Here is a 17,400-nt window from a genome sequence, read left to right as displayed (position 1 = left end):
CTGCAGAAAAGGTTTCAGAAAGACAAACGAGCCCTGGCACGTCGAGACGAACATGGTTCCACTGGAAACGATGAATCGCTCAGGAAAATAAACCACGTTTTAAACAATTAGCGTCCCCTTCTCCCCCAGAGACTCTCTGGACTAAGACAACAGGCTGCTCCGTCGAAACCCACCGCGTGGGACCTGGAGGACACGGGGCGGGTTCTGTCCCCTTTGTCTGAATTCCTTTCGGAGGAGTCTCAGCTCAGACACACGTGCCGAGTCGCGGTGGTTAAAGGAACGGCTCTGTTTGACATGTTGTTGGAAAAATCTTCAGGAAGGAGGGTTAGGGTTACGACCACTTTAAGATGACAAAGTCCAAAAAAAAAAAAAAGATAACAAAGTCCTTTTCGTAAAAAAAAAAAATCAAAAAAAAAATCACAGAATGTTCATTTGAAAGTGAATGGCGTCTCCATTGGATTTTTTGTTAAATAAGAATCTCATTTGTACAAAAAGGTCACAGAAAATGAATGTCATTAGAAGAACACATTGAGAAGACACTGCTATGTTTTTAAGAAGTTATGGACTGCAGCCCGGCTGGTGAGGCTCAGTGGTTAGGCATTGACCTATGAACCAGGAGGTCACGGTTCGATTCCCGGTCAGAGCACAGGCCCAGGTTGCGGGCTCGGTCCCCAGTGTGGGGCGTGCAGGAGGCAGCTGACCAATGAGTCTCTCTCATCACTGCTGTTTCTGTCTCTCTCTCCCTTCTTCTCTGAACTCAATAAAAATATATTTTACACAAAGTTACTATTGCAAACACCTTTACAAATGAATGAGCTGGTGCTCAGCGTGGATGGCGGGCTGGGAGGGGCCCCGTGTACTCACCCCTCTGCCGTGGCACTGCCTCGCACACTCGTGCACACCAAACACGCTGATGTTTTGACACCGACGATTGAGGCAAATCTGAGGGGGAAACAGAGCAGGCGTCTCAGTCCTTCTGCCGGCACACGCTTCCTGTCTGTGGGTTCACACGCTTCCTGTCTGTGGGTTCACACGCTTCCTGTCTGTGGGTTCACACGCTTCCTGTCTGTGGGTTCACACGCTTCCTGTCTGTGGGTTCACACGCTTCCTGTCTGTGGGTTCACAACTGGAAAGCAGGGGACATTTGGGGAAGGTGGTCTCGCCGTGAATATGGGTGTGTGTTTCCTGTGACACAGACTCGGGTCCTGAGGCCGCCTCCACGCTCAGCACAGGCCGGGACTCGGGTCCATGGGACACTGTTGTGTCCCTTCACACGTGGATGGCATTTTACGTGCTTTCGGTCAGTCCTGGAAGGACGTGGTTCCCTCGTGGTTTGCTTAGCGCTCGCCATCACACCTACGTATCGGGCGTTTATTTCTTCTCCATTAAAAGACACGAGAGCGGGAGAAACGGACGAGTTCCTGCCCCGGGGCCTGTGTAGACTCGGAGACACGAATACAGGGTCCGGGATCTTTTAAGGGAGACAGCGAAATACGGGCGCTCTCCCAGCGTACTGACTGACAGCACTAGGCCGACGGCAGAAACCACGCCAGACGTGCCCAGCGGGGGGGGGCCAGGCGGCCGGTCCCTCCCGCTTACCAGGCCTTCGCCGAGTGACACGGGGCTGGTTCAAAGAGTTTCGAGTTTCGTTTCATTTCAGAGACGCAGAACATACTCCAGACTCAAGGGATCAGGCCCCGAGCGCCCATGAGCTGCTACAATATAGCGGAGTCAAAGGGAGGACAGCCTAACCCAGTGACGGCGAACCTTCTGAGCTCGGCGTGTCAGCATTTTGAAAAACCCTAACTTAACTCTGGTGCCGTGTCACATATAGAAATTTTTTGATATTTGCAACCATAGTAAAACAAAGACTTACATTTTTGGTATTTATTTTAGATATTTAAATGCCACTTAACAAAGAAAAATCAACCAAAAAATGAGTTCGCGTGTCACCTCTGACACGCGTGTCATAGGTTCGCCATCACTGGTCTAACTCTTGGACCCCGGGGCACTTTTTAACCACGTGGGACCTTCCTACGGGAAGCCCACCGTCTGATCCCAGCTGCTCGTGAGGCCCGATTCGCACAGCTCCAAGGCTGGCGGTAACCTTGGCCCAGGGGACGTCCCACTGCGGCTGATAAAGGAAACTGAGCTGCAGCCAACACACCAGGCCCCGGCGGAATCTCCACGCCGCTCTGCTCTCCTCCGAACCCACGCGCCAGGCTGCGCAGGGCGGCGCCCGCGCTCGCAGAAGCGGAGGCCACGGCCGTTTACCATGGCGCGTGGAGGAAACGCTCATTGGCAAACCCAGTCCCCGCACCAGTGCTCAGGTGTCGTCCTGGCGTCGCGGCCTGGGTGTGCGTGAGCTAACCGCGGCGAAGGGGACGTCGGTGTGTACGCCAGGGGTCCCGTGTGCTGGCCCCGGGGGACGCTCTGGTTCAGGGGGCGGGAGGGAGGGTGATGGAGGGAGTTTCTGCCCTCGGAGTCCTGTCTATTCCGTGACCTCTGTGGGAGCGGTTTCACAATCACTTTGAAAAGGGGCCCTAAAACAGCATGAGGGGTTGACTCGCCTTCGTTCCTAGGACATTTCATTCACTTGCTATCATTTATGTGAGGAGGTCTGTCTCAGGAGAAAAATCAATGAGGCGGAAGGTGAATGTCCCAATTTCTTTCTTTTTTTATAATTTAAATTTTGGACTTTATTTCTCAATCCTGAAATATCTCGGTCTACCTTTCTCCCTGGTCTCCAAAGAACCCTCTTTCTGCCTCAATGTCTCCTAAATCCCCCCTCCCTCCCCTCCCCGCCCCTCCTCTCCCCTCCCCTCCCTTCCCCCAGGGGTCTCTGAAAAGACATCTGCCTTCCCCTTCCGTGTCCAGGTGAGAACAAGCCCCCGTGGTCTCCCTGCCAGAAACCAAGGCCACTTCCAAAAACAACGCCATCCTCGGCTGCGTTTCCTTCCGGAGCAACGTCCGGGCCGGAGCCCTCGCGGCTCCCAGGTGTAGAGTGACTTGGTGACACCGAAGGGCCCAGAACACAAGCTGCCTCTCGGTGGCCAGCCGGGACCTAGGATTTACTGCCTTCCTCTTCCAGGTGCAAAGACCTGGGTTCCGTAGACCAAGGCCCTCGAGGGCGGGGCTTTGGGAAACACACACCCTGTGCCCGGTCCTTGGATATGACATGTCCCAGGGCCCCGTCCAGACTCACGGGGACGACGCTGGCATCGCACTCTGGGCTCTTACTTTTCCGTCCGCGCACTTGGTGCCGGCCAGCACCAGCCCCGGGTCCGGCATGTCGTCGCCCAGGTACACGTGGGTCCCGCGGCACAGGACCCGGCCCCCTTCCTGCAGGGGGATGTTCGTTTCTATGGAGACGGCGTTGGTGCCGATGACCGGCCGGCTGGCACCCCCTTGGCACTGGATCTTCCCGCACTTGGCGTCCCTGGAAGGAAGGGCAGAGCAGACAGGCCCCGGGGGGGTTGGAAGGGGCCGAGGCCGGCCCGCGGTCGCACGCTCGGGGCGGGGTCCGCACCTCGTCTCGCACTTGGCGAAGGAGCTCTTGGCGTCTTTGCCGCAGTTGCCGTAGGGGTCGCCTGCCGAGTTGACTCTCTCAAAGCAGATCCCAGGGGCGGGCTTCGCGCCTGCAAGGGAAGCAGAGCAGCCGTCAGGCCCCACGCGGCTCCGCATTTTCCCCGGAACCGCTCTGGGCGTTCGGGTCCGGGGAGAAGTGCTCCGTCCGCAGGACTCGCCCCGTGGTCCCAGCCGACCCCTGACAGCAGCTGGCACCTCGCCTGCTCCTGGCCAGGCACACGTTTCCCAGCTCAGGGACCGAGGCCTGGCCGTGGGGCCAGACCCAGGGCGCACAGGAAGGAGGTGGCTGCCGGCAAGAAGTGGTGGGCTGGTGCGCCCTGGCATCACCCCACAGCTCCCTGAGACCACGCGAGCTCCAGCAGGTTCCACGGAGTGGCGACAGCGTGTGTGGGGAAGACGGCATCTCACACGCGCTTCAGCCCCGTACAGGCCCACCCCCCCAGCCCACGCCCTCCCCCCAGTTCGCAGGGCAGATTCACGCCTCTCAGAGGCTATGCAGACTGACGGTGCCCAGCAGAGAGGGCGCGGGAGCCCCAGGGCTCAGGAATTGCCGATTTCAGCACACCGTCCGGCCAGGGACCCGAAGGGCATATGCTTGGGTGTGCGATGCCCAAGCCGGAGGGCTCCCACATCCTAGGCCGGGTGACAGCTGTGTGGCTGCGTGAGAAATTCAGGAAACATCCCACATTCTTCCTCTCACACTGTGCGCTGCGTGCGACCGGGCCCCCCTCCACCTGGTGTCCTGGGCGGTGCTTCCCTCACCTCCCTTCCGGCTGCGGCTGCAGTGCCAGCGCCCCAGCCCCCAGCCCCCAGCTCCGGCCATGTCTGTCTCCTCCCCACTCCGAGGGCTTAACAGCAACCCCCGAGGGGCAAGGCTCCCCTCCCAGGGAACAGGCGGGCGCTCTTATTACTGAAAACGTCCGTCCGTCCGTCCGTCCTCCTTCCACGGCACCCGATCCCTCTTCTCCAGCTGTGAGCAGAGCCATCAGCAGCTCAAGAAAACAAAGAAGCAGACACATCGAACCCAAGCCGACCGGCCACCGCTCAGACCAGCACTGGGCGCGGCCAGGCCTCCCGCTCCCTTCCTGGTCTCTATTTCTAAACCACGCAGAGGCCTCCCCACACTCCCCTTTAAGGCAGGGGTCCCCCCAAACCCGATACAATCCCTGGAAAGAGGCAGGGTCACACTTGGATCATTTCCTCCTCACACACGGGACGAAAGGGAGACTTTCCCGACTTTGCAACAATGAGGCTCTTGGAAAACCGTCTCGTCTCCCATCTGCGGCCGCGGCAGGTGAGAGGACGAGGAGAAGTCCTGCCCGCGGGACCGTGGTCACAGACTCACTGAGGCCGGCCTCGCGGACACACCGCTCCCCAGCCGCACCATCGCTCGGCAGCGTGCTGCGTTAGGCGGGGACCCCGGGCTCTGGGGGGGACACAGGAGATGAAGCGCACGCACTCAGGGCCTTGTCTGCTGCCCATCGTCTGTGGCTGTAGCCACGATGGTATCCGTGACGTGTTTTCCAAGTGCCACCCGGCCGGCGGGGCTCAGTGGTTGAGCCTCGAACTATGAACCAGGAGGTCAGGGTTCGGTTCCTGTTCAGGGCACTTGCCCGGGTCGCCGGCTCCATCCCCAGTGTGGGGCGTGCAGGAGGCACCTGATCGATGATTCTCTCTCACTTTCCCTCTCTGAAATCAATAAAAATATATTTTTTAAAAAAAGCATTTCCAAGTGCTGTTTTCGTGCTGGTGGCACAGAGAAACCACTGGCAAAAGTACATTTTCTGCCGGAAGACTCCATCCGGCTGTTTTTCCGGGCGGACAAAGGTCATGTCGCACCGACAGGATGTCTCTGTGGCTGCGAAGTGGAGCTGGACAAGGACAGCTCAGCCCAGGGCACACTCCCAGCTGCTGAGGACACCACGTGTGTGACTTCGAGTTAAAGCCCTGAGACACGGGGTTAGTGGGAGAAAAAGCAGCAAGAAAACAGGTTCTCGGCTCCTGCCCAACAACATCGTCATCAACAACAATAATTTGAAAACCAAAGAGCCCCAACTCACAGCTATTCTGAGAGCGCACTGGGCTGTCAGGAGGGCCAGGCATCTGTTTTGAATTTTTTATCATTTTGTCGTTAGACTTGGAAGCAGGGCTATTTTCGTGAAATACCACGGATTCGGACAAGCCCATTTCCAAAGGGAGTGGTGAGTGGGGACCGGCTCCATCTGGGCGGTGTCGGGGCAGCCGGGCCGGACAGTAAGGACGTCCTGGATGGAGCTGCAGGGCTGGGCGAGCCAGGACTTCGGCCGGGTCCCCTGGGGGTGGGCCTGGCCTGCGAGGAAGGCCCTTGCCCCCCAAAGCCACAGGGACTGGGGGAAGTATGTCCCTCGCTGCATTGGGCTGAGTCAGCATCTGACGTGAGCAGGGCGGCAGGGGCAGCTAATACATGAGAGACGGGGTGCCAGACACGAGACCTCTGCTCCCCAGGACACAGTCCACGCTCCAGGCAGAGCTGCCTGCCCTTCCCTGCGGGGCCCATAGCTCTGAGGCAGGAAACAGCCTTCCCTCCACCCTGGCCGATGACAACTCGGGGCTACCTCGTCTCTGACGCCGTCCTGGTCGGCTGCACCTGCCCGCCCCCCCCCCCCCCCCCTTCCCGTATCACAGCCTCCTGCAGCCCAGCACTCAGGTTCTTGCTCACTCGTCGGTGAGCTCCCTGCAAACACAGTCACACCTGACGTACAGTCTGATGCACCAGACACCGTGGCGCGCACCCAGCACGTGAGCACATGTGATGTATGATCTAGGCAGATGCCGCGTTAGGGGCCAACATGCCAGGGGCAGGCAGAAAGCGCCCCATTTCACAGACGAGGCACAACCAGGCGGAGAAATCCGCCGCAGGTCACCCGCCAGCAGGTGGTGGCAGAAAACAGACCCCCACGCGGCCCGGTTCTAATTCTCGGAACTTCACACGCAAAGGGGACCCTGAGGACTTTCAGATACTGAGCACCCCCGGTGCTGGGATGTTCGGTCTGTGTGCGAGGACACCCTAGGCACACCCACCCGCCCAGCAGAGGCCTCCTGGCTGCAGGGCGGGGCAGGCGAGCAGCCAGGAGCCCAGGCGGGTGGGGCAGGCCCCAGGCAGTCCAGCCCCTGGCCTCACCCCGGGCCACAAGGACATGGAAAGTTCAACGCAGGTGACTTCCTGCGGCGCTGGCTTTGGGAAGCCCAGTGCGTGAGTCAGAGGGCTGGTGTGTCCGCCTGTCTGGCTCCCTCTCTCTCTGGTCAGGCAGCCTGAGAGGAGCTGAAGCGATGAGATACAAGCCACCAGGCTTGGTCACCATGAATCAAGGCCTGTGGCCAGCTGAGTCACATAGGGCCGTGGCTCAGAGCACGCTGCGGGCACCATTGGCCCTCACCCTGGCCCCCGGGCCAGACACCCCAATCCCGCAGGCACCGAGAGCTCCGCCCCCTGGGAAGCCGCCGGGGCCTGTGCTCTGGCCTCGGACGCTCCCTGGAAGGAGCGCTGACACACCCTGTAACTCAAGAACCGGAGAGACGCGGCCGCGGAAGGGCCGGCCACGGGGGACGCTGTACGCCACGAAGACTTGGCCGGCAGCAGCAGCCACTGTCCCGAGGTGACCTCACTTGGCTACAAGGCGCCTGAAGTCACCAGTCCATTCAGAGCCCTCCAACCATCCGGCGTGTGTGCAGTGAGTGCCTACCTTATGCTTGGCGTCGCAAACAATTCACTGAGCTTGGGCCCCGGCCGGCGTGGCTCAGGGGTTGGGCATCAACCTATGAACCAGGAGGTCACAGTTCGATTCCCGGTCAGGGCACAGGCCCAGTGTGGGGCGTGCAGGAGGCACCCGATCAATGATCTCTCTCATCACTGACGTTTCTCTTTCTCTCTCCTTCTCCCTTCTTCTCTGAAATCAATGATGATGATAATAATAATAATAATAATAAATGTATATATATATATACACACTAGAGGCCTGGTGCACAAATTAGTGCACGGGTGTGGTCTGGCTGGCCTGCCCCGATTTGGGGTGGGGGGGCTGATCAGGGGTGGGGCCAGCCGGGGGAGGGGCTGTGGGTGGTTGGCCGGCTGGCCCCGCCCCTGGTTGAACTCCTGGTGGAACTCCCAGTCCAACTCCTGGTGGAGGGGATAATTTGCATATTCGCCTTTTATTATATCAGGATAAAAAGGAATTCACCGAACTTGAGACCCCAGACCTTGGCCCTGCCTGGGGGTCCTCCCCGCCCAGCAGGCAGGGGGCTGAGAGGGGGCAGAAGCGGGGGGCTGGCCGGTCCGCAGATGAAGCACACAGCCCCAGGCATGGCGGCCAGCTCCTCCTGCCCCAGCGCCCCCGCGACGCCCGAGGCTCATTGGAGGAGCCGAGTGTGAGAGGAGGGGCTGTGTCAGCCCCGTGATGCTGCGCCCACACAGCCTGCCTCCTCCCCCGGAAGTGCCCAGTGCAGAGGGCAGGCTGGGCTGGGAGGGGGCTCCGGGCCAGGACCCAGCCAGGGCCCTCTGTCCTGTTCTCCCTGCTGGGGTCACTGCTTTCCCGTCCCCTCCCACCAACGTCCGACGTTAGTCAGCATTTTCTGCTGCAGGGCACTTCCCTCCACCTCCTAACGGCAAGTCCTCACCCCACATCTGCAAGGCCATCGGGTTTCTCTCCCCCAGAGCCGGGGCCGGGCCTCTGGCCAGGGCTGAGGTCACCCCTGCAGCCAGCAGGGGAGGGAGGGGAGGACGAGAGGGGCAGGGCCTGCCCTCCAGGCGAACCCCCTGCACGGGCACTGGGTGGGCAGCAGGGCCCGGGCGGTGAGCCCACGGGACCTGGGCGGCCCTGCGAGCCCCGGACCTCCGGCCCCTGCGGATGGGCCCCCACAGGAGCCACCCAGGGGACTGGGTCTCCCCTCACCCTGAGAGTCCCTTCGAGTCCCTTCAGCCTTGGAACCTCATGGGACATGAGTCAGGACCCGGCTCCTTGGGGACTGCACTGCCCGGGGCTACGCAGGGGCTTTGGTCACAGTGGTCTGCGTTCAGGTCCCAGCTCTGTGACCTCGGGGAACTGCCAGTGTCCCTACCGCAGGGGTCACTGGGGGTGAGAAGGGACGAACCACACCGTGCACCGGCTGGAGGCGCCCGCACACCAGCGGTGACACAGCCTCGGCCTCAGCAGCCTCCTCCGGGCCACCCCAGCCCCTCACTCAGCCGCAGGACCAACGGCCCTCAGGCCCAACTCCAGTGTCCACACTCTCCCCCCAAACTCTGCTGCCAGGGTCCGCCCTTCCGTGTGCTTCCCGCCTGGATGCTGCTGCCCGCGGCCCGCCCTCCCGCTGGGACGCTCGGCACCAGGTCTGCCGGGGCCCCGAGGCGGCTCTCGGCCCCCAGCTGCAGGGACGCCGCTGCAGCTCAGCCCCTGGCGGGTCCCGGTTTGAGCTCTGAGAAGCGCTTACTCAGCCAGAGTGCTGGTGGGAAGCTCTGTCTGTGCATCTGTCCGTCCCACACCTGGTGAGCTGTCTGAGGGAGGGTCAGGGTGATCTGTCCCTGTCACCCACGGCACACAGTAGGTGCTCACACGTCTCTGGTTGGATGGCTCCGGGTTGTGCCCAGTGCCCGGCAGTCCCAGCCCCACCAGGGAGCCAACTTCTCCCGCGGACAGTGGTCCCCTCCACCCCCCCCCGCACCCCCCGAGGCCGGAGACGTCACATACCTGGTCCCCAGAGCGTGACGCACTGCTGCTCGTGGGTCTGGCAGATGCCGTTGTAGCAGTAGCCGTCCACGCCCTGGCACGGGTGCCCGTCGTGGAGGTACACGTTGGCCGGGCAGTGCGGGCTGGCCCCCGAGCAGAACTCCGGGAGGTCGCAGGCGTTGCTGGCGCCCCTGCAGGCCGTGCCCGCAGGCTTTAGCTGCAAGGAGAGGGCGGTTACGGCACGGGGTCTGCGGGGGGGGGGGGGGGAGAGGGGGTGCGGGTGCCCACAGGCTTCAGCTGCGAGGGCGGTTACGGCACGGGGTCTGCATGGGGGAGGGGCGCGGGTGCCTGCAGGCTCCCACATGGACCGAGAGGCCATTCTCCATGTCACCTGAGGATGTCAAAGCCAGTCCCTCACAGCAGAGGGAGTCCCTGAGTAACAGTCCTGCTCTGGGACAGGCGCCCCGCCCCTTTCAGGGGGTCAAGAGCAGCCTTGTTAGCATCAGGCAACATTAGGGGTGTCGTTGATTCTTAGGAAAGAGATCTGCGGTCGCCGATCCTTTCAGATGGGGTCTCCTGCAGCGCTAGCATCTGCTGGCAAGCTGACAAAAATAATTCCACGGGCACCATCGCCACGGCTGCTTCCTGTCATCCAATCGTGGCTGGGAGCCTGTCCGTGCGGCTTTAGGGGGCGAGGTGCCGAGGGACAAGGCAGGCGGGCGGGACAGAGGAGCCCTCGGCCACGCCTCCTGTCCCGTGGCTGAGACATTAAGGCCCCGGTGGCTTGTCTGAGGCCGCAAGGCCAGGGACCTCCCCGCCTCACCCCCTTCCGAGCGCCTTCCGCCGCCAGCTGCCACGTGCGGGGGGCACTGCTCTCGGGGCCTGTTAGTTAACCCCGGGTAGGAAGGGGGTGGAGGGCGCTGTAAGCAGAACGTAAATTTTAATGCACTTCTGAATCTGGAGGTTCCCGCAAGCAGGATGCTGAGATCAATTGCTTCATTAAAAAATGAAATTCTAGCCCAGCCAGCGTGGCTCAGTGGTTGAGCATCAACCTAGGAACCAGGAGGTCATGGTTCAATTCCTGGTCAAGGGCACAGGCCCGGGTTGCGGGCTAGATCCCCTGTAGGGTGCGTGCAGGGGGCAGCAGATCCATGATTCTCTCTCATCATGGATGTTTCTATCTTTCTCTCCCCCTCCCTTCCTCTCTGACATCAATTAAAATAAAGCAAAACAAAACAAAAGAAATAAAGTGTCACAGATGACTCGGCATAGAACGAGGCAACCACCTGCGCATGCTGTGGAGCCGCCCGCACCTGGGGGGCCAGGACTCACCTGGCAGTGTTCGCAGCAGAGCCCGTGCGCGCAGACGGCGCCCCGCGTCAGGGTGCAGGTGGAGGCGTTGCAGCAGCGGCTGGTACATTCCTGCAGAGGGAAGGGCCGTTGGACAGGTGGGGGCCGGGGCAGCGACGCCTGTGGACAGCCAGTGCGCCTGACGCGGCTGCAGGAGGGAAGGGAGAGCCCGGCAGCCCGACCGAGGGTTAGTGTCGCCTGTGAGAAGCGAAGCTCCGGGGAGTGTTTAGGGCTGAGTGGTTGCGGGGGGCGGGGGTGTCCCTTCGTGAGGGGTAAGGAGCCTGGACAGGGAGGTGGCGGGAGGTCATCCGTCAGCTGCCGCCGGGGCTCCGTGGGGAGAGGGGCCCCCGGTTACTGCAGGGCTTCCTGCCCCAAAGTGTATCGGGATCACGAAACACTTCCAACTGACGTATTAAAAAGCATGCACGGCCCTGGCCGCGTGGCTCAGCGGCTGAGCGTCCACCTATGAACCAGGAGGTCAGGGTTCGATTCCTGGTCAGGGCACAGGCCCGGGTTGCAGGCTCGATCCCCAGTGTGGGGCGTGCAGGAGGCAGCCGGTCCATGCTTCTCTCTCATCATGGATGTCTCTCTCTCTCTCCCTCTCCCTTCCTCTCTGACATCAATACAAACATATAAAACATAGAAACATACATAGATGCATTCAAACACTACTCTTCCAAGACTGACCCGGTCAACCTGGTTCAACCTGGTTCAACCAGGAACACACCAGCAGGAAGTGAAGTCGGACCGATCGAAGCGCAGTTCCTCGCGAGGCAACCAGACGGGTGGTGACTCCTGCTCGGCCTGGTCAGCAACCCTCGGGGCAGAAACGCACCCGAGAGTGACCGAGGGGCCCAAGAGGGTCGTGGGCTGTGCCCGCTGATTGGCAAGGATTTTTTGCTTTTGTATTTTTTTTAAAAAATATTGTATTGATTTTTTACAGAGAAGAAGGGAGAGGGATAGAGAGCCAGAGACATCGATGAGAGACATCGATCAGCTGCCTCCTGCACACCCTCCAATGGGGATGTGCCCGCAACCAAGGTACATGCCCTTGACCGGAATCGAACCTGGGACCCTTCAGTCCGCAGGCCGACGCTCTATCCACTGAGCCAAACCGGTTTCGGCCGCTTTTGTAGTTTTTAAAAAATATATTTTTATTTCACAGAGGAAGCAGGGGGGAGGGAAGGAGATAGATAGATAGATAGATAGATAGATAGATAGATAGAGAGAGAAACATCAATGAAGAAAGAGAATCACTGATCGGCTGCCTCCTGCACGCCCTCTATTGGGGATCGGGCCCACAACCCGGGCCTGTGCCTGGACTGGGAATTGAACCGTGACCTAGTTCATAGGTCGAGGCTCAACCACTGAGCCATGCCGGCCAGGCGATTGGCAAGGGGTTGAAAGTGAAAGATCAAATGTCAGGTGTGCTGCCCTCCCTGAGAAACAAGGGAGCGAGGAGCCGGCTCCTGGGCTGTGCAGGGCTTCACCAGGACCTGGTCTCTTCCAACCACAAGAAACAAGAGGCTGCCGCCTGTGCTCAGCCCTCACCCGAAGGGCTGGCACCTCCCCTGGTGCCCCAGGGAGCCCTGGTCCTGCAAACATGCCAGTAACTCGGAGCTCAGACATTTCAGGAAGACACGGAATTACCGGAAGAAGGGAGAGTTCCTGGCGTCGTTAGTGGTAATTTATCTGTGCCCTTTAATTTTACCTAACGTGATTGTGCTAAAGGATTTACATACTAGTGGCTACAATGAAGCCAGTCGCACACTGTTTTAATAGCACAGCGCTTCACTCCTGAAAACCGTCTTCTGTGAGTGAGTTTGTAATCAGTGTCGTTAGTGGGTGCAGGAGGTGCTGTGGGGAATCCAGAGGATGCGGGTCTCCGCCGGGAATCTGACCCGGGCACCGTGTGAGACGGCGAATGACACGCCAGGGCGGCGCCCTCCACGCGCTCCTGCTGCACATACATCCCAAGTCACCGGGCTTCACATGTGCTCACGGACTTTATAAACACCCGGAGGATGTAACGCACACAGTGCGATAACGGCTAAGCAGCCACAGCGGAGCTGTCAGGGCAGGGCGGGTTTCTAGCTCACGGAGTGACAACCCTGAACTGTTTGGGAACTTGTCTGTGTTTTTTAAGGAGCCCGTCAGCGGCCTCCCTGATCGGTGCCACCACACGCACGGCAACGTCGCTGTTCACGACTGTCTAAACGGCTCTACCAACGACGCCGTCGCCACATCCCAGGGTGCCCCGTGCTAAGCTCAGCCAGCCACCCCGAGCCTGGGTCCTGAGAGCCTGTAAGACGTCCCCCCCCCCCGCCCCCCAATCACTCAGTAACATAAGCAGCAGCTCACACGGAAACAGCCAAGGAGAATGGCCTGGACTTCAAAGGGGCTGATAAAGTGAGAGAGAACTGCGGGCAGGAGCCATCAGCAAGCCTGGCACCCAGGCCTTTAGACAGGGCGCCCCGGCCGGCCGGCCCGCCGCTGGGAGAGCGGGTGAGCTGTCAGGGCGCCCTGGGTGACAGGAGCCCAGGCCCGTGCAGGAAGCTTCCAGCAGAAAGCTTGGCCCAGACCCCCCTCCTCCTGCAGCCGCGGGTTTGTCGGAAGAGACGAGCTCTTCACCCGAAGATGCGTTTGTGATTTTAGGGCCCAGCAGAGACTCAGCGGAGCCCATCAGCACCACGGCTGCAAAGAAGGAAGAGGAGAGAAGCGCTGAGAGCTGCTCCGCAGACGCTCTCATCGCCATTCCCGCGCTGCCGGTCCTACCAGACACGGATTCATCACAACCACCTGGGACAAGACACGTGCAGCTTCTGAAAACGGGGGAGACCACTGCTGGGCGCGAGGGCAGAGCTGGTTCCCTCTGTGAGCGGGGTGAGTGGTTCTGACGCACTGAGGTGGCGACACAGAGGATGGGCCAGGGGTGTGTGGCCAGGGGTGCATGAGCCATGGGGTGTGTGGCCATGGGGTGTGTGGGCCACGGGGTGTGTGGGCCATGGGGTGTGCGGCCAGGGGTGTGTGGCCATGGGGTGTGTGGGCCATGGGGTGTGTGGGCCATGGGGTGTGTGGCCAGGGGTGTGTGGCCAGGGGTGTGTGGCCATGGGGTGTGTGGGCCACGGGGTGTGTGGGCCATGGGGTGTGTGGCCAGCGGTGTGTGGCCAGGGGTGTGTGGCCATGGGGTGTGTGGCCAGGGGTGTGTGGCCATGGGGTGTGTGGCCATGGAGTGTGTGGGCCACGGGGTGTGTGGCCAGGGGTGTGTGGCCAGGGGTGTGTGGCCATGGGGTGTGTGGGCCACGGGGTGTGTGGGCCATGGGGTGTGTGGCCATGGGGTGTGTGGCCAGGGGTGTGTGGCCAGGGGTGTGTGGCCATGGGGTGTGTGGGCCACGGGGTGTGTGGGCCATGGGGTGTGTGGCCATGGGGTGTGTGGCCAGGGGTGTGTGGCCAGGGGTGTGTGGCCATGGGGTGTGTGGGCCACGGGGTGTGTGGGCCATGGGGTGTGTGGCCAGGGGTGTGTGGCCATGGGGTGTGTGGGCCATGGGTGTGTGGGCCAGGGGTGTGTGGGCCACGGGGTGTGTGGGCCATGGGGTGTGTGGCCATGGGGTGTGTGGCCAGGGGTGTGTGGCCAGGGGTGCGTGAGCCGACATGAAGCAAAGGTGTAGACAAGATTTCCAGGGCTGAGCACTGGGTCAGGGGGTACAGAACTCAGGTGAGCAGGTTGGACTAAAACAATGGTTCTCAACCTGTGGGTTGCGACCCCTTTGGGGGTCGAACGACCCTTTCACAGGGGTCGCCTAAGACCATCGGAAAACACATATATAATTACATATTTTTTTTGTGATGAATCACTATGCTATAATTATGTTCAATTTGTAACAATGAAATCGGGGGTCACCACAACATGAGGAGCTGTATTAAAGGGCCGCGGCATTAGGAAGGTTGAGAACCACTGGACTAAAAGCTTTGGTCGAAGTGATTTGAAACTGGAAAGGGCTGTCATGCTGTTAGGCCTAGTTTGAGCTTGAACACTGAAAAGTGAAAAATAAAAAAACAGAAACATTTAAAAAGGGAGGCTAACGGCGGCCACGTGGGCTTCCCACTCGGGAGGAAGCGCTCGCTGAACAGGAAAGGTTGCTCATTCACGTTCCCCTCCCCTCGCCCGGTGCACAGAGGAGAAAGGTGCCTGTCAGCCGCTTGAGGCCGCCTCCAGGCTCCTCCAGCTCTAAGCTGAGTGCCTCTTCACCTCGCCAAGAACACCGCGTCCTTAGAGAAGGCTCTTACCCTCTTCCCATTAATCCTCTCCTGAAGATATTTCCCCATTGATTTTAGAGAGAGTGGAAGGGAGAGGGAGAGAGGGGGAGAGAGAGAGAGAGAAGAGAAAAAAGAGAGAGAGAGAAGAGAGAGAAACATCGATGTGAGAGAGACACATCGATTGGTTGCCTCCTGCACGTGCCCAGGCCCAGGACCGGGATCGAGCCTGCAACAGAGGTACGTGCGCTTGCCCAGAATCGAACCTGGGACCCATCGGTCCAAGGGCTGATGCTCCCACCCCTGAGCCAACCCCCTAGGGCAGGTTCTTATCTTTTCAGCCAGGGATGTAACATACTCCGTGCGACCGTTACACGCGAGAAGGCCCCTGGCTTGCCCGCGTGTCCGAGGGGGCCATGGGGCGTGGCCAGCCTGACCTTCCAGCCCTGTCACCGGTTCCTCCGGGCCCTGGCCTCGCCGCCCGGACCCCAGCCCGCGGCCCGGAGGCGGCGCTCACCTCGGGCTCCCCGCAGTCGCACTCCTCGCCTTCCTCCACGTAGCCGTCCCCGCACTTGCGGCCCCCGAAGGCCGGCCGGACCTCGGGCAGGTTGAAGAGGCACATGCCCACGCCCTTCTGCAGGCTGGCCTCCAGGTCCTTCCGGCTGCAGCTGCTGAACACGGCGGGGAACGGGAGCCTGTGCGGGGGGAGAGGGGTCAGCGGGCAGTGGGTAGCGCCACGGGGCCGCCCTCCTGGGGCCACTCCTGTCCCCGCCCCTGACATCTGCCCACGGCGGTCTCAGTGAGCAAAGGCGGAGACATGCGGTGTGACACGAGGCACCTGTGGCTGCATTCCTTTATTTGTTATACATTTTTATTGATTTCAGAGAGGAAGGGAGAGGGAGAGAGAGAGAAACATCCATGATGAGAGAATCATGGATTGGCTGCCTCCTTCACGCCCCCCACTGGGGATGGAGCCCGAAACCTGGGCATCTGCCCTGACCGGAATCGAACTAGGACCTCCTGGTTCCTAGTCGACAGTCCACCCCTGAGCCCCGCCGGTTGGGCTCTCTCACTCTCTGTTACACAAGCATTTCCCCAGGTCCTGAGCGGCAAGAACTGTGGGGGCAGTTGTGCCCCAAGCCCCGAGGGTCGTACTACTCAGCGAGAAAGTGGGGCCTGATGACCCGCAACTGGCACCCACTCCCCCCAGAGGCTCCCAGGACAGCATTACAATGGATCCCAATCAACTGGCCCAACCGGTGCACACGGCCACGCTTCCCCACAGGGCCACGCTTCCCCACACGGCCACGCTTCCCCACACGGCCACGCTTCCCCGCACGGCCATGCTTCCCCACAGGGCCACGCTTCCCCACACGGCCACGCTTCCCCACACGGCCACGCTTCCCCACACGGCCACGCTTCCCTACATGGCCATGCTTCCCCGCACGGCCACGCTTCCCCGCACGCGGCCCCACTTCCCCACACACTTCCCCACAGACGTGGACGCGCCGCACCCTCCTGACTGAGTCTGGCCTCTGGTCCAGACCACGGCTGAGCTGGGGACACGGCACTGTCCGCACGGTTTTCTGTCGATCGCGGCTTATTAACTGCGGAGCCTACTTTGATGGACCAACACGCCCGTAAGCGCAGCCCTGCTCTCCACGCAAAGGCAAGAGGCCCTGGCGCACTTGTCCCGCGGGAGCAACACGTCTGTGGAAACCTGTGCAGCTCCCCTGGCGGACAGACCAGTCCTTCCAGGATCAACACGTGGCGGAACAGCGTCCAATGCTGACCCACAAGGAGAATGGTCTCCGTGCCAACGCAGAGGGCGCTGCGGTGACCAGACCGCGGCACATGGCCCAGGGAGCCCAGGGCGCCCTTCTCTGCGCAGAAGGAGCCTCCCCGAGGCGGATGGGCCGTCCTCACCGTGGGGCTTTGCTGGGGCACGTAGCTCCAGCCCGACATGGAGACAGGACGTCACTCCCATCAGGACTTGCAGCCAGGCGTGTGGTAAACTCTGCCCAGCTCATTCGGGGCAGGAGCTGGCCTCCCGAGAACTGACAGTGAGTGAGGAAGGACACGCGGGGAGCCGGGAGCCGGGAAGGTCTCCAGCAAGAACAGCAGTGCGAAGAGGAGCCCGATAGACCAGCCGTGTGCACCCCTGCCTCACAGGTGAGCAGGGGCGTCCGCCAGCGTCCCCAGCTCAGACAGCGCCCGTCCCAGCTCGGACAGGCCCCCAGGTCACCAACTGCACGGAGCCCAGCTGTATGGAGCCCGCTGCACGGAGCCCAGCTGTATGGAGCCCGCTGCACGGAGCCCAGCTGTATGGAGCCCAGTTGCACGGAGCCCGGCTGCACGGAGCCCGGCTGCACGGAGCCCGGCTGCACGGAGCCCAGCTGCACGGAGCCCGCTGCACGGAGCCCAGCTGTATGGAGCCCGCTGCACGGAGCCCGCTGCACGGAGCCCAGCTGTATGGAGCCCGCTGCACGGAGCCCAGCTGTATGGA

At 61.0% G+C, this 17,400-nt stretch overlaps 1 protein-coding gene across 2 annotated transcripts in view; it reads right to left on the bottom strand.

The window, feature by feature from the left end:
* The window catches only part of ADAM12 (ADAM metallopeptidase domain 12), a 154,555-nt gene that overhangs the window by 18,653 nt on the left and 118,502 nt on the right, over window positions 1-17,400 (bottom strand). For both annotated transcript variants that reach the window (XM_059661733.1, XM_059661732.1), the window contains exons 12-17: window positions 15,412-15,589; window positions 10,623-10,712; window positions 9,312-9,507; window positions 3,530-3,638; window positions 3,241-3,439; window positions 865-942 (exon numbers count right to left, since the gene is read on the bottom strand). In XM_059661733.1, coding sequence (XP_059517716.1) covers window positions 865-942; window positions 3,241-3,439; window positions 3,530-3,638; window positions 9,312-9,507; window positions 10,623-10,712; window positions 15,412-15,589 — 850 coding nt within the window. The remainder of the gene's footprint in view (window positions 1-864; window positions 943-3,240; window positions 3,440-3,529; window positions 3,639-9,311; window positions 9,508-10,622; window positions 10,713-15,411; window positions 15,590-17,400) is intronic.

This window comes from Myotis daubentonii, chromosome 13 (assembly GCF_963259705.1).
Source record: "Myotis daubentonii chromosome 13, mMyoDau2.1, whole genome shotgun sequence".
Classification (NCBI taxonomy): Eukaryota; Metazoa; Chordata; class Mammalia; order Chiroptera; family Vespertilionidae; genus Myotis; species Myotis daubentonii.
The sequence above is the reverse complement of the archived record's forward strand: the minus strand, read 5'-3'. Positions and strand labels throughout refer to the sequence as shown.